General features: G+C 42.7%; 1 protein-coding gene and 1 pseudogene across 1 annotated transcript in view; one reads left to right on the forward strand and one right to left on the reverse strand.

Annotated features, from left to right (window-relative positions):
* The window catches only part of DAPP1 (dual adaptor of phosphotyrosine and 3-phosphoinositides 1), a 58,843-nt gene extending 46,409 nt beyond the window's left edge, over nucleotides 1–12,434 (reverse strand). Inside the window, exon 1 of the mRNA XM_003985144.6 lies at nucleotides 12,182–12,434. Within this exon, the coding sequence (XP_003985193.1) occupies nucleotides 12,182–12,282 (101 nt within the window). The 5' untranslated portion in view covers nucleotides 12,283–12,434. The remainder of the gene's footprint in view (nucleotides 1–12,181) is intronic.
* Nucleotides 12,435–19,887: 7,453 nt separating this feature from the next.
* Nucleotides 19,888–23,769, forward strand: LOC123385150 (annotated as a pseudogene).
* The last annotated feature ends 4,188 nt before the right edge of the window (nucleotides 23,770–27,957 follow it).

The following is a 27,957-nucleotide window of genomic DNA, read 5'->3' on the forward strand; positions in this document are numbered from 1 at the left end:
CTCCCCGATGTGACAGCCGTGTCTTCTCAAGCTCAGTGTCCCCACATTATGCAAGGCATGTCCTCATTCAGTACATGGATCTATGAATGGGTGGAGGAGCGAATGAATGAAACAAAGTGACTCCACTCAGTGCGGAGAAGGTTTGTGGACAGATTTCCACACGTAAGTAGAAGGAAGCCACCATCACCCAGGGAGGAACAGAAAACACAACAACTGAAGAGGAAATCCATTTGAGTCAAGGAGAGACTGAACTATACAGTAGTTACATACTCTCATACAGCCATGAGAGAAGCACCTTCCATTTTTAGAATCCAAGATTACAGAGTTGCGCACAGAAAAGGCGCAAGGTTTATTGCTCTACTTGGTATCACAGCTCTGTAAACAGATTCCTTTATTTTATTTTATTTAAATTTTTTAATGTTTAGTTTTGAGAGAGAGAGAGAGAGAGAAACAGAGTGTGAGCAGGGAAGGGGCAGAGAGAGAGGGAGACACAGAATCCGAAGCAGACTCCAGGCTCCGAGCTGTCAGCACAGAGCCCGACGAGGGGCTCGAACTGTGAACCGAGAGATCATTACCTGACCTGAAGTCTGATGCTTAACTGAGTGAGCCACCCAGGCGCCCTGTAAACAGATTCTTTTAAAACTTTGACTTTACTACACTTTTCTTAGCCTACTCTATTTGTCTAGCTCTGAAAAATGGAACCTACACAAAATTCAATAAATTTTTGATTAATTAGGGTGTTGGCCTGGCTTATTATGTGAAGAATGTGAAAGAATAATGTCTGTTTTTTAAATTAAATTAGTTTTTTTTTAAATTTTAGAGAGAGAGAACACATGAGCAGGGGAGGGGGAGAGGGAGACACACACACACACACACACACACACACACACACTCACACACACACACAGAATCCCAATCAGGCTCCTTGCTGTCAGTACAGAGTCTGACATGGGGCTCAATCCCATGACCCTGGGATCATGACCAGAGCTGAAATCAAGAGCGGACACTCATCTGACTGAGCTACCCAGTCGCCCTAGAAAAACGTCTTTTAGCGATCACATCTGCTGGTTATAATAATCATGGAACTTTCTTTTTGTCTCCGAGTTCATCTGGCACTAACAAATAGCGCTAATGTAGCAAGAAGAGAAAAGTTCGATAGAAATCAGGAAGTTGCGTCACTGGACAGGCAAACTCCTGGATCTAAAGGTTTATGAGCATGTAAGCTTGTGCATGGTGATAAAAGCTGTCCCTCACGCTCCTCATTTGTAAATGGAGGTGATATTAGTTAATAGTACCCACTTCCCAGTGACGTGTCAATTTTATAAATCACACACGCAAACGGTTTAACACACTGCCCAGCACACGGTGAGCATCCAATAACTACTAATTGTCGTGATTAGAACACATGGCTGTTTTTTTTTTTTTTAATTTTTTTTCAACGTTTATTTTATTTTTGGGACAGAGAGAGACAGAGCATGAATGGGGGAGGGGCAGAGAGAGAGGGAGACACAGAATCGGAAACAGCTCCAGGCTCTGAGCCATCAGCCCAAAGCCCGACGCGGGGCTCGAACTCATGGACCGCGAGATCGTGACCTGGCTGAAGTCGGACGCTTAACCGACTGCGCCACCCAGGCGCCCCAACACATGGCTGTTTTGATCAGTGGAAAGAGCATCAGCTTTGGGGTAAGCTCGCGGGCATGTCTCGCAGCTGTACCGCTATGAGGTCTGTGACCTGCATAGTTCACCTACCTTGTCTGAACTCACTCTCCCTCTCTATAAAATGAGTATAATCATACCACATCGAAAGTGTTACTGGGAAAGCTAAATGACATAGTGCACATAAGAGGTATATGGTGCTGGCACGTAGCACGTGGTCAGAAAATGACGCGTATCCCAACAGATTCTCTGGGACCTCAGGCAGTCTGAGTTTTCTGCTTGTGAGTCTCCTTGGATAGCAAATTAGAACGCCAAGACCGTCTGAAGACCAGAGCTAGTGTATGCAAAATGTCTGCCTCATAAAGAGGACTTCTTTTGCTTATTATCGTCTGTTCCCTGAGTCAGCAAACCACCACCTGAGGGCCAAATCCTGCCAGGGTACATGTTTCTGTATTTCCTGCCAGGGTAGTGTTTTTGTGTAGACTAAGAGACAAGAGTGGTTTTGCATTTTTAAATGGTTGGAGGGAAAAATAGAGAAATATTTTGTGACTCATGAAAATAATATGAAATTCAAATTTCAGTGTCCATAAATAATATTTGTTGAATGCCGTACTGTCACGGTCACTTGTCTGCGTGTTATCTACGGCTGTTTTTGCATGACAGTGGCAGATGTGAATAGCTGTGGCAGAAATCATAAAACCTGCAAAGCCTGAATAATTTGTGATCTGGCTCTTCACAAACAAAGTTTGCTGACCCCTGATCTCTTCTAACCTTCTCTTACATGTACGGAGGTAGAGAAATGAGAAACTTCCTTATTTTTTTCAACAGCCAGAACTTAGAATCTAGCTTTTTGACTCTAGCCAATACAGCTACACGCTGCGGCTTTCTCTTAAAATTTGAGATTTGGGAAAGTATATAAAAAGAGAACATTTATCATATTTCTCACTTGAAGGAATACGTCTGACTAGATAATCTGAATATTTAATTTAAAAAGTCCTAATATATTTTTGTTTTATAGTATCCTTTTTGTGTCTGTAGTTACACAGTTGATGAAGGCTTACCCATTCACAAAGTATATACTATTCCTACATTGTCCTCCAGGGACCTTTGTTGTGATCAAGGAACGTCTGGAACTTTAAATTATTAACTAACCAGCAATTTTTTTTTTAAATTTTTTTTTTTTTTTTTATTTTTGGGACAGAGAGAGAGACAGAGCATGAACGGGGGAGGGGCAGAGAGAGAGGGAGACACAGAATCAGAAACAGGCTCCAGGCTCTGAGCCATCAGCCCAGAGCCCGACGCGGGGCTCGAACTCACGGACCGCGAGATCGTGACCTGAGCTGAAGTCGGACGCTTAACCGACTGCGCCACCCAGGCGCCCCTAACCAGCAATTTTATACTAGTTTGTGATTTTGGTGATCTCGCTTGTATTCGTTGCTTGTTTCATTCCCCCACTGCTTCATTTAGAAAGCACAAACAGCCTGACTCTGTTCCCAGCCCCTCTTCCTTATTGCTGACCATTCTCCATACCCCCGGCCCCTCCCTTCCTGCCCACCTGCCGCCTCCTCCCCCAATCCCACACCCCCAAAGTGTAAGTGAATCTGAGCAACAATCACAGATGGTTTTATTTCCTCTTTGTTTTGGACACATGAACACATTGAGGATTAAAGAAAATAAATGTTTTAGATTGACGCTGTATAAATGAGACACAGAAATGCATCTGAGTTGCTTGACTTAGGTACTTTAGAAAAGAATAAACCTGTGCTCTGAGTGAGCCATGTGTGTCCTAGAAAAAGGCAAGTGATGGATTTGCTGCAGTTCAGGGTTTAATTTTCAGAACTTAGATATTGCAGAGCCTGAATGAAAATAGGGACCAAAGAATAAGGATGTATGAGATCTCTCTAACCACCCAAAATACCAACATAAGAATTTACCTAACTACTCAAATAATGCATTTAAAATAATTTTAAAATGAAGTCATTAAAACCGGCCACCTATTATCTATCGATTACATTATATCATTTTGTTTTTATGGAGCTTTTAGAAAAACTGAACTAACCAGAAGTTTTAGTAGAGACCATACCTAACCAGTGACTTCAAGTTTCAAAGAAAAAGTTTCGTTTATATTCAGAATTCTGCCAAGGACAACAGGTCATTTTCAAACTTTCTCAGATATCATCACCTATAAAAGGTGTATCAGCGATGCCCTGGAAGGATAAGTATGGACTTTCTCAAGTCCATTATGAAAGGTTCAGGAATTTTCCAAGCAGGTTGTTAAACCCTTGGCAATTGGAAATTGCCCATGGTAGAAGGATTTACATCAAGGAAATAGGAAGACTCTAGAAATCACCCCTCATCCAAGTGGTGTATCAGCAGTATATTTAAATATTTAAAGTATATTTAAATAAACCATGCTCCTGAAAGTTCTTCTTAGGGCGGAAGAAGATGTTCTAAAATTAATTTATGGTGATATTTGTACCACTCTTTTGTAAAACACACCTCAATAAAATTGTGAAGCAAAATGCCTCCAAACCAACAAACAAGAAGTCAACATTTATGAATGGATTTAAGATTCAGGTGCTTACCCAACAAATGAGAAATAAGGCCACACTTTTTTCAGCACTTCTGATGGATTTATACTCTATGCAGTGACTCCCAACCTTGGCCTCTCTCTGGAACCACTTAGGGAGTGTCAAAAAAAACCTGCTCACTCCCAAGATACTAATGGCATTTGTCTGGCCTGTGGCCTGTACAGGAACTTTTAAAAACTCTTTGTGTGACTCTAGTGTACAATTAAGGTTGAAGAACCACAACTATAGAGCAATTTTCCTAGGTAATTGTAGCTTATCTGTTGTTACAGAAATCATCCTCAGATGTTTAGTAATTTCCAGGCCTTCTGAAATACAGAAGTCTGGACATAACTGTATCTGTTTTGGGTGTTTCTGGGTTGTGTTGAGAATGTGTCCATTCTTTGAACAAGGAGGGAAGGCACAATTCTGTTTTCCTTGTGGGTTTTACCCGCAGTCACTTCCTGCTATGGGCGTATGGTGAAGAGAAGAGACGTTGGCTAGCTCATCGCTGTCATCCAGGGAGGTGACAATGTCATTCAAGCACAGAATGTGGGCTCGGATCGTTTAATTGAATTGAGTATCTCCTTTGTCTCTCTTCTCTTCTGGAACTTCCTACCCATCGTGGGCTGGGAATATTGATAATGAAGCATGCAAAGAAGTACACTTTAATAATTTAATAAGGCCAGGAGTGAGATCCCAAGGGTCTGGCTTTAGTGCCTGGACTTTGTGACACCCATTTGGATGCTCAGGGGCATTTTACCCTTTCTCTTTGGAGATTCAACCTAGGAGAACAGTGACATCCTGAAACGCTGAATTCCCAATAGAGGGAGTTTACTTTCTAGAAAATTCTAGCTGTCCTATCTGATTTATCTTGTGAAGGGAGAGTTCAATGAGGAGACCTCCATTTTAAAATCTAAAGACAGGACTTCTTGAGAACTTTTACAGTAACACCACACAAACAGATACGATCTCTGCAGCCTTAATGCAGAGAGATTTCATCCCTGTCTCAGTCTTTCTCTGGTTAAGAATGTAGGCTTCTGCAGGTTGCAATCCCAACTTTGCCAAGTGTTGACGTGTATGTAGGCAATGTTTTCAAGCCCTCTGGTACCATTTTTCTTCCTTTGTGTGATGGAGATGGTAACAGTTTCTAGGTCAGTGGGTTGCTGTGGAGATAATGCTGTTTATTAAGACAGGGGCTGGGCTCGCCTCTCGTGAAGCCCAGGTGTCAAAATCGGCCTCTTGAGGACATTTCTGATGCTTTAGGGTAAAGGCCCAGTTTTTCTAGGAAACCCCCTACACCTCTTGCATAATACTTGCTCCTTTTATTAACTATCCCCATGAGTTGTCTTATCTGGTCATGACACTAGAAACCAGAAGAGGAAAGGCAGGTGGGTGCCTTCTCTGAGAATGAGGCAGACAGACGGTGGGGCCTCCGAGAGGCAGATCCCAGAACCTACTGAATGAGCACTCATTAACTGCTGGGTCCCAGGGACGAGAGGCTCTGAGTCATGTGGGCTTCTTTTATTTCCTGAACACCCATGTGTTTTGCCACTTTTACCCCTTCACTCATCTGTTCTGACTGCAACTGACAAATGCCTATCAGTTCCAAAGCCATCTTCTTCACAACCAGTGATCTCCTTCCTGCCTGCCAAATGCTGTGTGCTTTGTCTAGACACAGTCATGGCCCTCAGCCCCCCCTGCCTGTGTTCCAGCTGTCCATGTAGGTGCATTCTCTGTCCTTTGTGCTGTACACTCCCCGATGTGACAGCCGTGTCTTCTCAAGCTCAGTGTCCCCACATTATGCAAGGCATGTCCTCATTCAGTACATGGATCTATGAATGGGTGGAGGAGCGAATGAATGAAACAAAGTGACTCCACTCAGTGCGGAGAAGGTTTGTGGACAGATTTCCACACGTAAGTAGAAGGAAGCCACCATCACCCAGGGAGGAACAGAAAACACAACAACTGAAGAGGAAATCCATTTGAGTCAAGGAGAGACTGAACTATACAGTAGTTACATACTCTCATACAGCCATGAGAGAAGCACCTTCCATTTTTAGAATCCAAGATTACAGAGTTGCGCACAGAAAAGGCGCAAGGTTTATTGCTCTACTTGGTATCACAGCTCTGTAAACAGATTCCTTTATTTTATTTTATTTAAATTTTTTAATGTTTAGTTTTGAGAGAGAGAGAGAGAGAGAAACAGAGTGTGAGCAGGGAAGGGGCAGAGAGAGAGGGAGACACAGAATCCGAAGCAGACTCCAGGCTCCGAGCTGTCAGCACAGAGCCCGACGAGGGGCTCGAACTGTGAACCGAGAGATCATTACCTGACCTGAAGTCTGATGCTTAACTGAGTGAGCCACCCAGGCGCCCTGTAAACAGATTCTTTTAAAACTTTGACTTTACTACACTTTTCTTAGCCTACTCTATTTGTCTAGCTCTGAAAAATGGAACCTACACAAAATTCAATAAATTTTTGATTAATTAGGGTGTTGGCCTGGCTTATTATGTGAAGAATGTGAAAGAATAATGTCTGTTTTTTAAATTAAATTAGTTTTTTTTTAAATTTTAGAGAGAGAGAACACATGAGCAGGGGAGGGGGAGAGGGAGACACACACACACACACACACACACACACACACACTCACACACACACACAGAATCCCAATCAGGCTCCTTGCTGTCAGTACAGAGTCTGACATGGGGCTCAATCCCATGACCCTGGGATCATGACCAGAGCTGAAATCAAGAGCGGACACTCATCTGACTGAGCTACCCAGTCGCCCTAGAAAAACGTCTTTTAGCGATCACATCTGCTGGTTATAATAATCATGGAACTTTCTTTTTGTCTCCGAGTTCATCTGGCACTAACAAATAGCGCTAATGTAGCAAGAAGAGAAAAGTTCGATAGAAATCAGGAAGTTGCGTCACTGGACAGGCAAACTCCTGGATCTAAAGGTTTATGAGCATGTAAGCTTGTGCATGGTGATAAAAGCTGTCCCTCACGCTCCTCATTTGTAAATGGAGGTGATATTAGTTAATAGTACCCACTTCCCAGTGACGTGTCAATTTTATAAATCACACACGCAAACGGTTTAACACACTGCCCAGCACACGGTGAGCATCCAATAACTACTAATTGTCGTGATTAGAACACATGGCTGTTTTTTTTTTTTTTAATTTTTTTTCAACGTTTATTTTATTTTTGGGACAGAGAGAGACAGAGCATGAATGGGGGAGGGGCAGAGAGAGAGGGAGACACAGAATCGGAAACAGCTCCAGGCTCTGAGCCATCAGCCCAAAGCCCGACGCGGGGCTCGAACTCATGGACCGCGAGATCGTGACCTGGCTGAAGTCGGACGCTTAACCGACTGCGCCACCCAGGCGCCCCAACACATGGCTGTTTTGATCAGTGGAAAGAGCATCAGCTTTGGGGTAAGCTCGCGGGCATGTCTCGCAGCTGTACCGCTATGAGGTCTGTGACCTGCATAGTTCACCTACCTTGTCTGAACTCACTCTCCCTCTCTATAAAATGAGTATAATCATACCACATCGAAAGTGTTACTGGGAAAGCTAAATGACATAGTGCACATAAGAGGTATATGGTGCTGGCACGTAGCACGTGGTCAGAAAATGACGCGTATCCCAACAGATTCTCTGGGACCTCAGGCAGTCTGAGTTTTCTGCTTGTGAGTCTCCTTGGATAGCAAATTAGAACGCCAAGACCGTCTGAAGACCAGAGCTAGTGTATGCAAAATGTCTGCCTCATAAAGAGGACTTCTTTTGCTTATTATCGTCTGTTCCCTGAGTCAGCAAACCACCACCTGAGGGCCAAATCCTGCCAGGGTACATGTTTCTGTATTTCCTGCCAGGGTAGTGTTTTTGTGTAGACTAAGAGACAAGAGTGGTTTTGCATTTTTAAATGGTTGGAGGGAAAAATAGAGAAATATTTTGTGACTCATGAAAATAATATGAAATTCAAATTTCAGTGTCCATAAATAATATTTGTTGAATGCCGTACTGTCACGGTCACTTGTCTGCGTGTTATCTACGGCTGTTTTTGCATGACAGTGGCAGATGTGAATAGCTGTGGCAGAAATCATAAAACCTGCAAAGCCTGAATAATTTGTGATCTGGCTCTTCACAAACAAAGTTTGCTGACCCCTGATCTCTTCTAACCTTCTCTTACATGTACGGAGGTAGAGAAATGAGAAACTTCCTTATTTTTTTCAACAGCCAGAACTTAGAATCTAGCTTTTTGACTCTAGCCAATACAGCTACACGCTGCGGCTTTCTCTTAAAATTTGAGATTTGGGAAAGTATATAAAAAGAGAACATTTATCATATTTCTCACTTGAAGGAATACGTCTGACTAGATAATCTGAATATTTAATTTAAAAAGTCCTAATATATTTTTGTTTTATAGTATCCTTTTTGTGTCTGTAGTTACACAGTTGATGAAGGCTTACCCATTCACAAAGTATATACTATTCCTACATTGTCCTCCAGGGACCTTTGTTGTGATCAAGGAACGTCTGGAACTTTAAATTATTAACTAACCAGCAATTTTTTTTTTAAATTTTTTTTTTTTTTTTTATTTTTGGGACAGAGAGAGAGACAGAGCATGAACGGGGGAGGGGCAGAGAGAGAGGGAGACACAGAATCAGAAACAGGCTCCAGGCTCTGAGCCATCAGCCCAGAGCCCGACGCGGGGCTCGAACTCACGGACCGCGAGATCGTGACCTGAGCTGAAGTCGGACGCTTAACCGACTGCGCCACCCAGGCGCCCCTAACCAGCAATTTTATACTAGTTTGTGATTTTGGTGATCTCGCTTGTATTCGTTGCTTGTTTCATTCCCCCACTGCTTCATTTAGAAAGCACAAACAGCCTGACTCTGTTCCCAGCCCCTCTTCCTTATTGCTGACCATTCTCCATACCCCCGGCCCCTCCCTTCCTGCCCACCTGCCGCCTCCTCCCCCAATCCCACACCCCCAAAGTGTAAGTGAATCTGAGCAACAATCACAGATGGTTTTATTTCCTCTTTGTTTTGGACACATGAACACATTGAGGATTAAAGAAAATAAATGTTTTAGATTGACGCTGTATAAATGAGACACAGAAATGCATCTGAGTTGCTTGACTTAGGTACTTTAGAAAAGAATAAACCTGTGCTCTGAGTGAGCCATGTGTGTCCTAGAAAAAGGCAAGTGATGGATTTGCTGCAGTTCAGGGTTTAATTTTCAGAACTTAGATATTGCAGAGCCTGAATGAAAATAGGGACCAAAGAATAAGGATGTATGAGATCTCTCTAACCACCCAAAATACCAACATAAGAATTTACCTAACTACTCAAATAATGCATTTAAAATAATTTTAAAATGAAGTCATTAAAACCGGCCACCTATTATCTATCGATTACATTATATCATTTTGTTTTTATGGAGCTTTTAGAAAAACTGAACTAACCAGAAGTTTTAGTAGAGACCATACCTAACCAGTGACTTCAAGTTTCAAAGAAAAAGTTTCGTTTATATTCAGAATTCTGCCAAGGACAACAGGTCATTTTCAAACTTTCTCAGATATCATCACCTATAAAAGGTGTATCAGCGATGCCCTGGAAGGATAAGTATGGACTTTCTCAAGTCCATTATGAAAGGTTCAGGAATTTTCCAAGCAGGTTGTTAAACCCTTGGCAATTGGAAATTGCCCATGGTAGAAGGATTTACATCAAGGAAATAGGAAGACTCTAGAAATCACCCCTCATCCAAGTGGTGTATCAGCAGTATATTTAAATATTTAAAGTATATTTAAATAAACCATGCTCCTGAAAGTTCTTCTTAGGGCGGAAGAAGATGTTCTAAAATTAATTTATGGTGATATTTGTACCACTCTTTTGTAAAACACACCTCAATAAAATTGTGAAGCAAAATGCCTCCAAACCAACAAACAAGAAGTCAACATTTATGAATGGATTTAAGATTCAGGTGCTTACCCAACAAATGAGAAATAAGGCCACACTTTTTTCAGCACTTCTGATGGATTTATACTCTATGCAGTGACTCCCAACCTTGGCCTCTCTCTGGAACCACTTAGGGAGTGTCAAAAAAAACCTGCTCACTCCCAAGATACTAATGGCATTTGTCTGGCCTGTGGCCTGTACAGGAACTTTTAAAAACTCTTTGTGTGACTCTAGTGTACAATTAAGGTTGAAGAACCACAACTATAGAGCAATTTTCCTAGGTAATTGTAGCTTATCTGTTGTTACAGAAATCATCCTCAGATGTTTAGTAATTTCCAGGCCTTCTGAAATACAGAAGTCTGGACATAACTGTATCTGTTTTGGGTGTTTCTGGGTTGTGTTGAGAATGTGTCCATTCTTTGAACAAGGAGGGAAGGCACAATTCTGTTTTCCTTGTGGGTTTTACCCGCAGTCACTTCCTGCTATGGGCGTATGGTGAAGAGAAGAGACGTTGGCTAGCTCATCGCTGTCATCCAGGGAGGTGACAATGTCATTCAAGCACAGAATGTGGGCTCGGATCGTTTAATTGAATTGAGTATCTCCTTTGTCTCTCTTCTCTTCTGGAACTTCCTACCCATCGTGGGCTGGGAATATTGATAATGAAGCATGCAAAGAAGTACACTTTAATAATTTAATAAGGCCAGGAGTGAGATCCCAAGGGTCTGGCTTTAGTGCCTGGACTTTGTGACACCCATTTGGATGCTCAGGGGCATTTTACCCTTTCTCTTTGGAGATTCAACCTAGGAGAACAGTGACATCCTGAAACGCTGAATTCCCAATAGAGGGAGTTTACTTTCTAGAAAATTCTAGCTGTCCTATCTGATTTATCTTGTGAAGGGAGAGTTCAATGAGGAGACCTCCATTTTAAAATCTAAAGACAGGACTTCTTGAGAACTTTTACAGTAACACCACACAAACAGATACGATCTCTGCAGCCTTAATGCAGAGAGATTTCATCCCTGTCTCAGTCTTTCTCTGGTTAAGAATGTAGGCTTCTGCAGGTTGCAATCCCAACTTTGCCAAGTGTTGACGTGTATGTAGGCAATGTTTTCAAGCCCTCTGGTACCATTTTTCTTCCTTTGTGTGATGGAGATGGTAACAGTTTCTAGGTCAGTGGGTTGCTGTGGAGATAATGCTGTTTATTAAGACAGGGGCTGGGCTCGCCTCTCGTGAAGCCCAGGTGTCAAAATCGGCCTCTTGAGGACATTTCTGATGCTTTAGGGTAAAGGCCCAGTTTTTCTAGGAAACCCCCTACACCTCTTGCATAATACTTGCTCCTTTTATTAACTATCCCCATGAGTTGTCTTATCTGGTCCCTTCTGACAGGACTGTGATGTCTCCATCTCCCTAAACTTACAACCTGTTCGAGGCAGAAATGCTATCCTCTTCCTGACTTGTTTGTATTTAAAAGCCTCAGCGCTGTGCCTGCAGACATGAATACATACAAGAACTCACAGGCGCAGTGTCAGGAGAGAGAAACACAGATGGGACACTGCAGACACTTCCTCATTCTTTGTCTTTTGAAAAAGTCCCTCTCCCATGCAGTAGGCTGGGCTTTCTGTTTACTTTCCTAGCAATACAGCTTCGAGCTCAAAACTCTGGAGCAGCACTTTCATTCATAAAGCAGACCCATATCAAGGAAATCAAGCAACACCAACTTCTGCATCTCAATCCTGTCCCGAGTCTCAAAGAATGCCCGACATTTGATTTTTGTCTCATTCTCTCCACCTACCTGTTTTCAGATCTGGGAAAAGACTGTATGCTTTTGGCCCCAAGCAGAAAGATTCCTAACAGACACAAATGAGTGAAGTGGAAGGGACAGAAGATGTAGATGGCAGCGTGCTAAAGATAATCAATCGAAGTGAGCATTTGGGTGGGAGTTGGGAGCCCACGCTCACCCAAGAAGTACTTGGAGAGGAAGACCTGCTTTCTTACCCCAAGTCCTGGAGCAGCTCTGCTTCTCCGTCTGATCTGCTCCACAGATCTGAAGGATCCTGGGCGCTCATCTTCCCTTCTAGAGATTCTGCTCTGCCCATTCGCGCTCCTCGCGTCTCCTGAGCCCCTGCCAGGTGCTATGGGAAGGCAGAGAGAGATGAGTTCCAACTGCTTCTCACTGTCTCCTCCTCTGAGGGAGAAGCCTGCTGTGGTTGAGCCTCCAACCAGCAAGGAAGTGAAACTTGGTTACTCCTCCCACTGACACTCACCACCCTGGCCCTGAGGCACGGGCAGGAGTGTTCTGTCAGCCAGGAAGTATGCAAACTTAGGTAGCTACCTCTGAGGACACCCACACATGCAGTTTCTGTCAAAGGGAATAAAGATAAAGTCATGCCGGCTGGGATTGGCCTATCAATTCTAACTTTTTTCGTGAGGTCAAGCATAGTTTCTTCTTGGTGCTATTAACCTTGTAGAAGAGGGTGCAAGCACCCCCACCTTCTGTCACACACACACACACACACACACACACACACACACAAGGGACTCCAGGGAAGCTTCTATCTCAGGAACCCCTCACAGCGGATAAAGAAATCAGAGTCAAACCACTAGATTTGATCCTGAAGTCCGGTTTTTAGCATCTTCTCGATATTTCTGCCTCAATCACCCAAGCTTTCCAACACGCCCATGACTGTTTTCTCTGAGAAGGAAGGGTTGGATGAGAAGATAGGAAAAGTTGTAGAGGCCAGCCTGGTGCCCAACTAACGGGCATGGTGGAACTCCCGCTCCCTTCACTGGGCTTCCTCTCAGCTGGTATTGCTTTGTGTCCCAGTTCATGACAGAATCCTGTGTGCCTGAAAGCGCCAAAGGGAAACTACTATAACTCTGAATCCTTGGGAATCGGACAAAGTGCAGTAATAAATGGACCCAGAACATGTATTGTTTCCTGCCTTCTCTCTCTAGGTACCTGCAGGAGAGAATGTTCTTCTGGATTCTCTCCCTTCTCTCTCTCTCTCTCTCTCTCTCTCTGTCTCTCTCTCTCTCTCTCTCTCTCACACACACACACACACACACACACACACCTGACTCACTCAGGAGTCACCGGGGTGCTTTATTGCTTGTTTCTCCCAATGTGGTCTGAAGACCAGCAACGCTCACGTCACCAGGGGCTTGTTACCATGCAGAATTTCCGTTCCATCCTTCTGAACCAGCATGTGCATTTAAATAAGATCCCCAAGGTGACTCCCGTGCCCCTGGAAGTTTGAGGAGACTGCCGTATAGGATACCAAGACAGCAGAGCTGTTCCTAAAGGGGAGGATCTGCCCGAGGCATCATTTCATCTCTCCTTAAAGTTCTTCCCTACTACCTCCGTCTGTCAGTGATTTGCAAGGCCCGGGCTTACTCTGAGTGCGTGGGAGAAATTCCTGCCTGTCTAAAGACAGCCTGGGGGAGACTAAGCTCTGCTAACGCACAGCATACTGATTGCACGTGAACATTTAAAATTCTTTTTGCTACAGCTTGCCCAGAGGGGAGCACTGGGTCCACTTGCAGCAGATGCCAGTCCTGGCCTGGGAGGTGACGCACGTACACACGGCAGAGATAAGGGGCAGCTGGGCAGAGATTTCCTGTTCTCTTTCTACAGCTTTTTGTTCAGTGTTTCAGTAGCTATTTTGTTCCCATTTCAGCAAATTTTGTTTTGCTTTGTTTTTTACTTAACCTCTCCCCCCCCCCTTTTTTTTTTTTTCAGGAAAGTAGCAAAAATTTACTAAGATCACCGTCTTCCCTTTCAATCTTCCTGCCCTTCTCCTTTTCTCATTCTGCTATCCCATCTGTGACCCTCTCCTTTTTTTTTTTTAATGTTTATTTATATTTGAGACAGAGAAAGAGCGTGAACGGGGGAGGGTCAGAGAGAGGAGACACAGAATCTGAAGCAGGCTCCAGGCTCCAAGCTGCCAGCACAGAGCTGGACGCGGGGCTCGAACTCACGGACCGCGAGACCATGACCTGAGCCGAAGTCGAGCCGCCCAGGCGCCCCTGTGACCCTCTCGTTTTTCAAAAAATATTTCTTTAATATTTACTTATTTATTTTGAGACAGAAAGTGAGCGCGAGCACGAGCGGGGGAGGGGCAGAGTAAAAGGAGAGAGATAATCTCAAACAGTCTCCATGCTCAGCGAGGAGCCCAATGTGGGGTTCAGTCTCACGCACCATGAGATCATGCCCTGAGCAAAAATCAAGAGTCCACACTTCACCGACAGAGCCACCCAGGCGCTCCTGTGACCCTCTCCTTTGAAGTCGTTGTTTCTGTCACTTATTCCATTTTCCCCAGGCTCCCATCCTTCCCCACTGGCCCCCCTGCTCCACTCTCCACACATTCAGGATTACAGTGGCACCAGTTGCTAGAGCATTACCAGATGGTTTCAACAAAATTCTGGGTATTCATAACAAATATTTCATAATATATTTTAAGTTCGATTTTTTAGGTATTATATATTCATTTTTAAATTAAAGAAACTGCAGTTCTTGCTTCATATCACAGTTTACTTTTTACTTATTTCTTATTTATTTATTAATTTTTTAAAATTTACATCCAAGTTAGTTAGCATATAGTGCAACAATGACTTCGGGAGTAGATTCATTAGTGCCCCTTACCCACTTAGCCCACCCCCCTCCCACAACCCCTCCCGTAACCCTCTGTCTGTTCTCCATATTTATGAGTCTCTTCTGTTTTGTCCCCTTCCCTGTTTTTATATTATTTTTGCTTCCCTTCCCTTATGTTCATCTGTTTTGTATCTTAAATTTCTCACATGAGTGAAGTCATATGATATTTGTCTTTCTCTGACTGACTCATTTTGCTTAGCATAATACCCTTGAGGTCCATCCACATAGTTGCAAATGACTTTTTACTTATTTCAATGGTGCTGGTTCAAGGCACTGAATTCTTTCCATACAGGTTTTGAACACAGAAATGGATACAAACTATCAAGTTGTTTTAACAATTCTAGAACATCTTATGCTTTGTTGGAAAAAATTGTATTTATCAAGACATTTTGAGCCTTTGGGGCACCTTGGTGCCTCAGTCAGTTGAGCGGCTGTCTGACTTTGGCTCAGGTCATGATCTCACAGTATGTGAGTTCGAGCCCCGCATCTGGCTCAGTGCTGTCAGTGCAGATCCTGCTTCAAAATCTCTGTCCCCCTCTCTCTCCCCCTTCCCGCTCACACTCTCTTTCTCTCAAAAATAAGTAAACACTTAAAAAAAAAAAAAGAAATCTTGGGCCTCTATTGGAATGACTATCATATCCAAATCATTGAGAGCTATTGTGTCCAGAGTTGAATTTCCTTATTAGGAGAATGGGCTTCTAACATTTGAGACTCCTCTAAAAAATCCTTTTGGATCTTTTCCTAATGTATTTCTGAAGCTTAACTATCACAATGTCTGCTTGTCACCTGGTTACCTGGAAATGGCAATTCTATTTATTCTCTTCACAGAAAGAACCATCTTTCAGCTTCCTTGGTTAACTGTTTGTTATTAAATAAGCATGATCTCCTCCTCTCCATCGTTTATGTTGGTGGGAAATAAAGGATACATTCTGGAAAGGGAAACCATGGCTTGGGATTATCACGTACTGAGGTTACCATAATTTGGGGTGGAGGAAGCCTAACTTTGTTTTCCACTGTCTGCTCTCCCAACCCATGAAAAAGAAAAAGAATCATGATTTCATAGTAAATTAGGGCACAGAAACAGCAGAGAAAGAAAGAACTGACCATGTTTTTTAGCTGCAGGCAGCTCTCCAAAGGAAAGCTCCAAAGGAAAGGCTTCCATCTCTCCTCTTAATTCTGTGGTGGGTTCCGAGCTGCCATATTGCTTTTAAAAATATGCCAATTTAGGGGCGCCTGGGTGGCTCAGTTGGTTAAGCATCCAACTCTTGCTTTTGGCTCAGGTCATGAACTAAGGGTCGTGGGTTTGAGCCCCACATTGGGCTCCGTGCTGATAGTGTAGAGCCTGCTTGGATTCTCTCTCTCTCTCTCTCTCTCTCTCTCTCTCTCTCTCTCCATCCGTCCCCCAATCATGCACTCTCTTTCTCTCTCAAAATACATAAATACACTAAAAAAATGCCAGTTTAGTTTGGCTTGAAGCCACCACCTCTGTGTTTTCTGCCACAATTATATGATCACTTAATCCAGTATCAAAGGCTAAGGTAACTGGGTTGTCTTGAATTAATTGAGACTTTATTTCATTTTTGTCTCATCTCCATAAGCAGTCCTAGCTTCTTTGTTGAATAAGGAGGCTGTCTGGATATGGGTATAACTCACCAACTTCAGGGTGTAAAATTTACTTCAACCTTCCCAAACTTTCCCTGTTCCTCTTTCTTATTTACCCTCTTCTCTATCATTTTCTCACTTTTCATTTTCAGTAGTTAATCTTGAACTCCATTCCCAACCCTCTTTATCTAATGTGAAATATTTGTTCCTTTCACCAAGCCAGTGATGTGGTTTAATTCCTTCATATCATCTTCCAGTGTTTGAAAGTTCTATAGAAGTAGTATAGCAGTGCAGTTGACAAAACCCATCTCAGGGAAGGTGGAGAATCAAGACTCCCCAGCAGTGGTGGGAAATCCTTGTCTTGCACTGAGGCTCCTTAGGAATCACACTGCCATATGTCATTCAGGATAAGCTCCATTCTTTCACAACTTCTCAAGGGCCGTATGTGCCCCTCACCCACTGTAATCCACAGTACAGCAAAAGTCACAGGCTCCATCAGGGCCATAGGAAGAGCATGCCAAGGATCAAGTTGATGGATGCTGTGGACTTTATCTCCATTCCTACCCATATTTTCAGCTGCTGTGTTATTGGAGCAGGGACAGGGTGTCCCCCAGATTATACAACATACACATTTGGCACTCTACTCTCTTCAACCTAGCTTTCCCATCCTCCTTGCTTCTACTTGAACCGGCTCATTTTTGCCTCAGGGCCTTATACCAGCTTTTCCCTTTTCCTGATTTTCTCTCCCTCTAGATCTCATGTGGTTTCCTCTTGCACTTCACTCAGGTGTTTTGTTCAAAGGTCACCTTCTCAGAAGGAGCTTCCTTAGCCACCATGTTCAAATGCTTCTCCTCCTGCCCCTGGCCTGTCCTTCCAATTTCCATACTCTGCCATATTGTTTGTCAAAACACTTAATGTTGGTTGTTAATATACTGAAGTACTTCCATCTAAGTTTATAAATAGCCACTGCCCTGAACCCCTGATTGTCCTCCAGTCCTCTTGGCCACCCCTGTTCCCAGATGCCTGACACCTTCCCGCCACCCAACAAATGAAAGGCACCTCTGGGACTCTGTTCTAGCACAATTTAGCAATACAATTTAGCAATTCCCGATACAATTTAGCAATTTTTAGTAAATTTAAAGAATTGCGTGGCTGTCATCACAATTAAATTTTGGCATGTTTTCAACACCCCAAAAGATTCCTTGTATTCATTTGCAATCTATATATTTTGGATACCACTTCTGTTTAGTTCTACCTGATGGATTACATAGAATTTTTGCTTACTTCTGTGACAAATCAATTATATGACATGTAAAGTTATATGTTATATATATTTCTATCTCTTACCCAACATTTTTTTTTCTCTTTTTCAAATTTTTATTTAAATTCTAGTTAGTTAACTTACAGGGAAATATTGGTTTCAGGAGTAGAATTCAGTGATTCATCACTTACATACAACACCCAGTGCTCATCACAAGTGACCTCCTTAATATCTGTCATCCATCTAGCCCATCCCCCACCCACCTCCTTCCATCAACCCTCAGTTTGTTCTCTACTCATTAAGAGTCTCTGATGGTTGGTTTCCCCCTTTTTCTCTCCCCCCCTTTTATATTCATCTGTTTTGTTTCTTAAATTCCACATATGAGTAAAATAATGGTATTTGTCTTTCTCTGACTGACTTATTTCATTTAGTGTAATACACTCTAGCTCCATCCATGTTGTTGCAAATGGCAAGATTTCATTCTTTTTGATGGCCGAGTAATACTCCATTGTATATATATATACCACATCTTCTTTATCCATTCATCCGTCAATGGATATTTGGGCTCTTCCCATAGTTTGGCTATTGTTGACAATGCTTTATAAACATAGGGGTGCATGTACCTCTTTGAATCTTTATTTTTGTATCCTTTGGGTAAGTATCTAGTAGTGCAATTGCTGGGTCATAGGGTAGTTCTATTTTTAACTTTTTGAGGACCCTCTATACTGTTTTCAGAGTAGCTGCACCAGTTTGCATTCCCACTGACAGAGCAAGAGGGTTCCCCTTTCTCCACTTCCTTGTCAACATCTGTTGTTTCTTGTGTTGTTAATTTTAGCCATTCTGAGAGGTATGAGGTCATATCTCATTGTGGTTTTGATTGCGTTTCCCTGATGATGAATGAGCATCTTTTCATGTGTCTGTTAGGCATCTGAATGTTTTCTTTGGAAAATGTCTATTCGTGTCTTCTGCCCATTCCTTAATTGGATTGTTTTTTGGGTGCTTAGTTTGATAAGTTTTTTATAGATTTTGGCTACTAACCCTTTACCAGATATGTCATTTGCAAATGTCTTCTCCCATTTCATGGGCTGCCTTTTAGTTTTGTTGATTGTTTCCTTCATGGTGCAGACACTTTTAATCTTGATGAGGTCCCAATAGTTCATTTTTGTTTTTGTTTCCCTTGTTTCTGGTGATGGGTCTAGTAAGAAGCTATGGCTGAGGTCACTGAGGTTGCTGCCTGTGTTCTCCTCTAGGATTTTGATGGTTTCCTGTTTCACATTTAGGTCTTTCATCCACTTTGAATTTATTTTTGTGCATGGTGCAAGAAAGTATCTCTTACCCAACACGATCTCCTGCAATGTGATCCTGTCACTCTCCCTGGTCTACCTCAAGCACAATTTTTTCTCACTCCAAGAACATCATAAAAACGATGATGTCATAAATCCATTAAAGGCAGCTATATAAAGTCCCCTACTGAGGAGAGCAGTAGTGGGATCAAAAGCCAGCCCTTTCCTGTTTGTGTGCACTTTACTGAACTGCCTCCACAGAGTCAGGGGAGCACAGGGGAGCCATGTACACTGCATAGGGCAGCCTCATGCAGGACATGGCTAAGTGGTCTTTGCGGGACCCTTGGTACAAAAGATAGAGCAAGAGAACAGGAGGGGACTTGGTCTTCAGCACACATGAGGTGGTTTCTGGGAACTCCCAGAAATAACAGGAAGCTGTGAGTGATAAAGGGCTGAGGTCCTGCTTCTTCTAAGAGGAGCCTAAGCAAAGTGAGTAGAAGTCAAGGAACATTCACTTGGGATACTGAGGCACCCTTCCTCTGTGTCTACCATGTATTCTGTGCCCAAGCCCATCTCTGGCATTTAATCAGTTCTGCATATGTACAGGAAGCCAGGCTCACGGTTTCTTTGGTGACATCTGCCAAGAGGCAATGTTGAAACAACTGAAGCTTTGCCCTGGAATAAGAAATACAATCACCTCAGTGGTTATAGAAGATCAGCTTTCTTCCTGATGGCAGCAGGTTATATTAGTCTTTTTCAGAGGATGAAATAACTAATATATTATAACTGGATCAAGATTTAGAAATACTCGAGAGGCTCCTGAAATTCTAGAAAGAGAAAGATGCGACCAACAAGAGGAAGCTTAACCAGGTTGCATTAAAATAATAATACTAATAATACTAACAATGGGTCGCCGGGCTTCATCGTTCCCAGAGTGGCGGTGTCTTGGTCTTCCTCTCTGCACTGCGTCCATGGCCTTCTGAAGGCGCTGCGCAGCGACTCCTACGTGGAGCTGAGCCAGTACCGGGACCCGCCCTTTCCGGGTGACGTTGAAGAACAGGAAAACTTCCGAGGTGACCATGAAGAACAGGAAAAATGACCGAAGAAGAGCCGTAGGTTGTATGTTGGCAGTCTTTCCTATTACTCAACTGAAGAACAAATCTGTGAACTTTTCCGCAAACGTGACATGAAGAAAACCACTAGGGGCCTGGATAAGCTGAAGAAGACAGCATGTGGGTTCTGCCTTGTGGAATACTATTCAAGAGCAGAGGCAGAAATGCCATGAGGTATATGAACGGAACTCATCAGGACGAGCGGATCATTCCCAAAGACTGGGACGCAGGCTTTAAGGAGGGCAGGCAGTTTGGCCGTGGTTGTTCTGGGGGCCAGGTACCAGATGCGTAACGGCAGGACTGGGGCGCTGGGAGAGCAGGCTACAGAAAACTGGCCCCGAAGTATGAGTGGTGAGAGCCCCGTCGTGGAAACGCACTCCCATGGCCTGCTGAATTTGCCACGCGTTTCCCAAGGTCTGCACACCTGCTCTCTTGTACCATGCTTTGATCAAGGTCTTCACTGAGCTGGAAGTCTTTTCCTGACTTTCCTTTGAAAACTACTAAAGTACAGTATTCAAAAGAATGCCTTGAATTCTGTAGTGTTAGAATCTTGGCGCTCTGTCAGGTTACCAGGTCAGAATTTATGTTTCACGGCAACAGATTTTATCTAAGATGTTGATCTGTCCGCCCAAAACATCACACTTCTTTTAGGAAGGTGGAAATTTTTTTTTTTAATGGGTAGTAGGTTCATGGTCTACCTTGGGGCCTGGAATTATTACTTAAAATTTTTTAAGTTTGTAGGAGATAAAATGTAATAAATGGGGCTTTGCTACGTTGTACAGCTTTGCCCTAAATTAATTAGAAGTGTGACAACTGAAAAAAAAATAATGGATGTATAAATTACAATGAGTTTCCATAATCACTTTCTTTTAGATATCATGAATGTTATGTTAATTAGGCAGAGCGGTTTTCATCTTTCTTGCTATTTTTTTTTTAATATGTGAGAAAGTTGGGGCTCAGAAACAACAAAGAGCATGCTCCAGGAGCATGGATTCTAGGACACAGCTCCAGAAACAGAATTTATGTGTGTTGTCAGTCAGTGTCCAGGTGAGAAAAAAAGAAAACATTCTGGATATTTCATCCAGGAAGGGATATAATGCAGGGAACTGGCTACAAAGAGGTTGGAAGAATAAGAGGAGATCATGAAGCTGTGACTTCCTTTGATCCGGGCACACAAGTCTGCATTGCTGAGCATGGGAGGGAGACTGCCACTGCTGGTGTCCAGGACCCCGGGGGACACACCTCTGTTGATGCAGCTGAAAACTGGCTCTATTGCCTCTGAGGCTCGCAAATGCCACCACCGCTGCTGGCTCTACTGCCTAAAGCAGAAAGCTAAAAAACACAAAAAAAGATTTCTTCCTTTCTCTAGTCTCCCAAGAGACAGATTCTTTCTAAAAGACAGCTGGCAAGGGAATCAATGAGATGCAGTTTGTGGGCTCCCAGCTCCTGTGATAAAAGGGGAGCAGAGGTCAGGAATGGGAGAGACGCATGCTATTCTCGTTCTGTGCTCTTTCCTCTGTAGCTTGCTTTCTCCTGTCTTAGGGTATGCTAAATTACTACTTCCAGTGGACTCAACATTTAATACTTCGGCGCATAGGAAGTTTAGTTCTTATGCACGTAACTGTCCAGTGACGGTATTCAAGTCAGCGGGGGCAACCCCCCTCCCCCACCTCATAGTCATTTACATACCAGGACATCAGTCGTTGTGCTGTCTTTAACACATGGATTTCAAAGTTGTTCTCAGTTTCCCAAATCCGGTCAACATGGAGGAGCAGTTGAGGGAGCTTTTTAGGGGTTGGACCAATAACAGAAACATATAACCTCTCCTATTCCACTGAAGGTGACTTATCCTGTGGCTCTACCCAGCTGCAGCAGAGCCTGGAATTGAAATCTAGCTGCGTGCCAAATAGAGGAGAGTGCTTTTTTTTTTGTTTGTTTGTTTGTTTGTTTGTTTTTGCTTTTTGCTTTGCTAGTGTATCTGCCACGCCTCTCATGCATGCAAAGATCTGCTTTTAGGGTCTTCAGATCAATCCTTTGAGCACAGAATAAAGAGACCTGGCTTGAGAAAAGTCATTTAAAAAAAAGATTGGGAGTTTCGGTAGCTTTCTTACTTGTTGTGAAACATCCATGAAATCGTGCAGGAAAGTAGATAGATAGATAGATAGATAGATAGATAGATGATAGACAGATGATAGATAAAGGATTAAGGATGCTTTAAGCAACACTAACAGAGACAGCACCATAGTCAGTGGAGGTCAAAGTCCTGCCCCATCCTCCTGGTGAAACCACAGCTTGATTCCTGTATTCTTTTCTGTCCACCACTCCAGTGGGCTCCAATAAACTAAAATGTGATCAAATAGGATGATGAAACAGTTGGTCAGTCTGGGAAGAAAAACACAGAGGAGACTGTGATGGTTATCTGTAAGGATATAGAGGGCCGTAGAAAGGGAAGGATGCCTTTTTAGTGTGCGTGTGCCTCTGAAAGGCAGCACTTGGTCGGTGGGGTCAAGGTTACATGGCAGCAGAAAAACTTCAGTATGAGACTTGCCCAGGCAGGCAAGCTTATAAAAAATTGTGCTTCTTTGTGCATTTTTTAATAAAAAATAAGTTCCAAAGCCTGGCTATCTGTACAAGCAAAGGGCTTGAAGAGGAATTCATAAATGAGAAAATGCAAATGCAAAATCTTACTTGTAATCAAAGGAGTATAAGTTGTATTAGCAATGGGATACATTTTTGCTTATCAAATTCGCAAACAAATGAAAATAAACAAACAGCCCCCTCTCTCTCTAACCCAACCACCTGATAATGCTGGCTGTCAGTGAGATCTAGTGTGATCAGCGTTTTCATGCACTGCTGTTGGTATGCAAACTAGCCATTTAGCAGTATAATTTCTAAGATTTTCATAAGAAGTGCTTAATCTTTGATCCAGTAATTCCATTTCCAGGAATATTAACCACTATACTTAGACAAATGCAGTAATATTATGGTAATCTTTACCATGACATTATCTTATAAGAGTGACAGGCAGGAAACAGCTTAAATGCGTAACACTAACAGAATAGTTAAAAAATGTTTGGCACAGCCCTCTATGGTGAATTATTATGCAGCCTTTAAAAATGTGATTGACAGTCTTTAGTATGGATATACAAATGATCTGAATCATGTAAAGAAAAAAATGGGAAGAGGGGGACAGGCGGGAAACACGCTTTGGTAGGCTGGAAGCAGCACTGCATAATGAAATCACGCACAAATTTTGAAATGCTTGTTTATATTGTTTTTATAGTTATAAAATACCACTTTGATAGTTAGGAGATAAAAAGAAGAAGATTTATTAAAAAAAAAAAAAAGGTGTATGCTGTAAGTCATGTAATATCACATCAGAGGCCAGATCCTGTAGAAAGCATGGGAGTTGGTGGGGTGGGGCAGGGTGGAGAAGTGAAGGCGGTCTGCTCCTGCCTGGATGAGTATTTTATCATTGACATTGTTTGGAACCGCTGGTCGCTGGTGATAATAAAAACAGACTGACTTCTCCTCAAGTTGATTCTTTTTTTTTTTTTTTCAATTTTATAGGCTATTCTTGGGGTTAGATTGCTCCCAGCCCTTTCTCTCCCTTGCCTTTGTAGCTACTAGTGAAGGGATTCTTATATGGGGAGGAAATGACTTGTAAGCATCCTTTTAACTTGGAGATACTGTGACTTTTTGGAAACAATCATGCAGGATTGCTGAAGCTTTTCTGCACATGCGGAGTACACGTTATACTTTGTGTTGAAGTTGGGGGATCATGTACGTTTAACAAAACACCTCTTATCACAGTGAATCAACAGTGTTTGTACATCATTTCAAATAATTTTAAGAAAGCGCATGGACATGTGCTTTAAGAAGAGTGCTTTGTTTTACATGTCTCCTAATTTCCTAGAACTGCAGGATGGCTTTCTTATCAAGTAATTCAAACAGATTAAGTGATATTATGTGCCCTTCCGCAAAGCCTTTACGTCAGCACTCATTTTACCATTTTAAGACACTGTATCTTAAAAATATGCAAACATCTGCATTTGAGGTTGAGTGTGACAGGTGCTGTTTGTGCCAGCAAAGGGAGGCACCATCTGTATGGAAAGGTCATGCTTAATCGTCTTGGCACTGATTTCTGAATAATGAAAGCATGGACTGAAATGAAACCTCGAACACACCAGCTTTTGTTTTTAAGTTTGCAAAAATAGCTGCTAACTCAACAAAATGAAACTATGTCGGGTTACACACTTTTGAACCTTGTGGGCTTTATTCAAATCCTTTATGCCTTCTTTGCCAACTTCATTTGAAAAGACTGCTTTACTAACCCACAGGTGCAAATGGCAAGCAGCAAAAATTGCTTGACCAACTCAGTTGAGCTATTTCGGAGACACTCCATTTTCCCAGAAGGCTCCAGGATAGAATCAGGTTATGAAAATTGGGTCAGTCTTGAAATCGCCCATAATCATGTGGGGTGGGAGGGCTGGAACAGGGTGAATGGAGCCACTCAGCTAAAGTTTAAAAATGTTTTGGTCCACAGTGGGGTAGCAGTTAAGAAACAGGCGAAGTCTTGGAACTTTTCATGGAGATCATCTTAGAGACAATCTATTCCAGCTCTTCTGTTTAACAGGTTGAACAAATGAGTTAGAAAATAATAAAATATTTGCCTAAGGTACCACAGCTGGTCAGTGTTGGAGCTGGGTGAATCCGATTTAGCCCCACTGTTCTTTCCCTTACTGATGCCAAAGATACAAAAATCAGCAAAACTTAGTGCTTTTTTTAAATCACAAAGTGTTTTCTAAGATAGAATTAAATTGATAGGAAACTTGAACCTCAAATATATATTATTTGCCCATTTGGAGCCTGAGTGAAATAAAGATAAACTCCCGGAGAATGAAAACCATGATTTACATGTCCTTGTATAACTGTCTTTGAAACTATGTTAACAAGTAAATATTTCTTAAAATAGCTTTAGAAGCGATGAAAATTGACATGGTGGAAAATAAAACTCTACTGCAGTCACCTGGTGGTGATTACTAAATCACCACCAGCTTGTAAACTAGCTCTGCAGTCAGGGCACCTGCTGTAGCCCTCTCCCCTACTTCCAGGAGGCACGGCTTCTGTGATGAGGATATACTGCCACTAGGTGGCAGTCATACCGCATTGGTTTGGGGGCTCTGACTTCTCTGGAGTAGAGATTAAATCCATTGCTTTTCTTCCTCCTTTCTATAAAAGTTTAGCTCTTTATTAAAAAAGCAGAATTTAAGCAATATTACCCAACACCACATTTACAGAAGATACATTAAACACGAAACCATTAAATGATTTAGATATAATTCGTTATCTGTCTCATCAAGTTTTAAGCAGTTCAATTCTTAATTCAGCTAGCTGTCCTTTCCTTGAAAGATTTGAGACCTCACCAAAAGGATTTGAATGAGTAAAAAGTAATTTGAATCTAAAACTTCGAATTTTATACCTAAAAAAAATGATTCTTCGGTTCCTGCAATATTTGAAGCACTTATTTTTCCCACCCATTTAGTAAATATAAATCTTCAAAGCATTTTATTTATTTATTTATTTATTTATTTATAAGGAATGTAGGTACTATTAAACTGCTAAAGTAGCATCTTTTTTTTTCAATATATGAAACTTATTGTCAAATTGGTTTCCATACAACACCCAGTGCTCATCCCAAAAGGTGCCCTCTTCAATACCCATCACCCATCCTCCCCTCCCTCCCATCCCCCACCAGCCCTCAGTTTGTTCTCATTTTTTTTTTTAAATTTTTTTTTTCAACATTTATTTATTTTTGGGACAGAGAGAGACAGAGCATGAACGGGGGAGGGGCAGAGAGAGAGGGAGACACAGAATCGGAAACAGGCTCCAGGCTCTGAGCCATCAGCCCAGAGCCCGACGCGGGGCTCGAACTCACGGACCGCGAGATCGTGACCTGGCTGAAGTCGGACGCTTAACCGACTGCGCCACCCAGGCGCCCCTGTTCTCATTTTTTAAGAGTCTCTTATTAAAGTAGCATCTTTTCATTGTAATGGTGACTAGGAACAGTGAGACAGCTTTAGGTCCTCGATCTCACAGTGAAAGCAGCTTGAGGGTGGCTCCCCGTTTACCGGGAACATGATTTGGCCACAGCAACAATTTTAAGGTAGGTTACGTTTGTCACTGCTCCTTCCATGCGCACAGGTCTGAGGTTCTTCTGTTAATCATATATAGATGGAGTCTTTGGTATTTCAAACATTTTAATGATAGTAAAGAGAAGTTTCCCTTAAAATGTAAGTGTGTTTTGTTGTGTTTTGCGGTCTGTATAAAAGGGACTATTACCAAGGTTAATGTCTTCCAGAAGGTTAAGTAGAGAGATGAAGCAGGAGGAAGGGCAGAATTATGAGGAATGAGGAGAGAGTTTTAGGGGGAAAAAATGGAGTCAGAGAAACTAAAAAAGAGGAACCTGACTACGCTGGAAAATAAATAGGCGACTCTTAAAGCCACAATATGCCTGAAGCAAAAAGGATGAACCTACCTCTGAAGGGAATTTAAGAATCCAAAGGCTATGGAGGCATCTGGGTGGCTCAGTCAGTTAGGCATCTGACTTCGGCTCAGGTCATGATCTCATGGTTCGTGGGTCCCAGCCCTGCATCGGGCTCTGTGCTGATAGCTTGGAACCTGGAGCCTGCTTCGGATTCTGTGTCTCCCTCTCTCTTTGCCCCTCCCCTGCTCATGCTTTGTCTCTCTCTGCCTCAAAAATAAAATAAATATAAACATTAAAAAAAAAAAAGAATCCAAAGGCTATGGAGGGGCAGAAATTAATGACTCTGGAGGATAGGGAACTTGGAGTTAGCACCCTGGAGCAGGGATTCTCCAGTGTTGCCCATGGTGCACCAGGACAAAGTCTCAACTGAGCTCAGGGCCAAGGAATCTGCATCTTTGACTGTCACCCCAAGTGATTCTCATGGCCTCCAAAGGTTGAGGACTATTGGAGATGGTGGCAGAGCCAGCAGACCACGAGTGGTGTGGTGATAGATTTTCAGGCTTCTAGATGAATAAGTGCTTTAAGCCTGAATGAAGAAAACCAAGCATCTAGTGACCCAACTAGATATACGTGTTTGTACCAGTCAACACCCCTGCATAAAAGAAGGCTCAGTCATTCCTTTGAAGCATCTGTGTACGTTGGCAGGCACTGGGCTGGGTAGGTAGAACGAGGAGAACTTCCAGAAACAGGAAAGGTGACTTTTCATGCTCGTGTGGTAGCAGCTAAGTAAACTCAAGTTCTCTTGTCCCTGTGTCTCTCAGCTACAGCTCAGCAGAGGCTCAGCTTTGCAGATGTCAGGACTTGGTGGCTCCCAGTGTAGACCCTTTAAATGTGCTCCACAGACAAAATCTTCTTGGGGGTTATAGGTTCCTCAATATCACTGGTGACTCTGGGAGGGAATTAGAACTTAGGGCTCAGGGGTGCCTGCTTGGCTCAGTCGGTTGAGTGTCCGACTTTGGCTCTGGTCAGGATCTCGCAGTTTGTGAGTTCGAGCCCCGTGTCGGGCTCTGTGCTGACAGCTCAGAGCCTGGAGCCTGTTTCCGATTCTGTGTCTCCCTCTCTCTGCCCCTTCCCCGCTCATGCTCTGTCTCTCAAAAATGAATAAATGTTAAAAATTTTTTTTTTTAAAAAAAGGGTTCAGACACATACGTGTCTGACAGACAAGGGGCAGAGGGCAAAGGGATGGAAGCTGGATTTCAGAGAGCGGCAAAGGGGGTCCTCAGGGCTAAGTGCAGGCAGGCAGCAGTGGCTTTTCGTGACTTCAATTCAAACTAATCTCCCTAACCTTCCAGAACCTTTCTGTCCTGGCAGGAAA

Source organism: Felis catus, chromosome B1 (assembly GCF_018350175.1).
Source record: "Felis catus isolate Fca126 chromosome B1, F.catus_Fca126_mat1.0, whole genome shotgun sequence".
NCBI classification, from domain to species: domain Eukaryota; kingdom Metazoa; phylum Chordata; class Mammalia; order Carnivora; family Felidae; genus Felis; species Felis catus.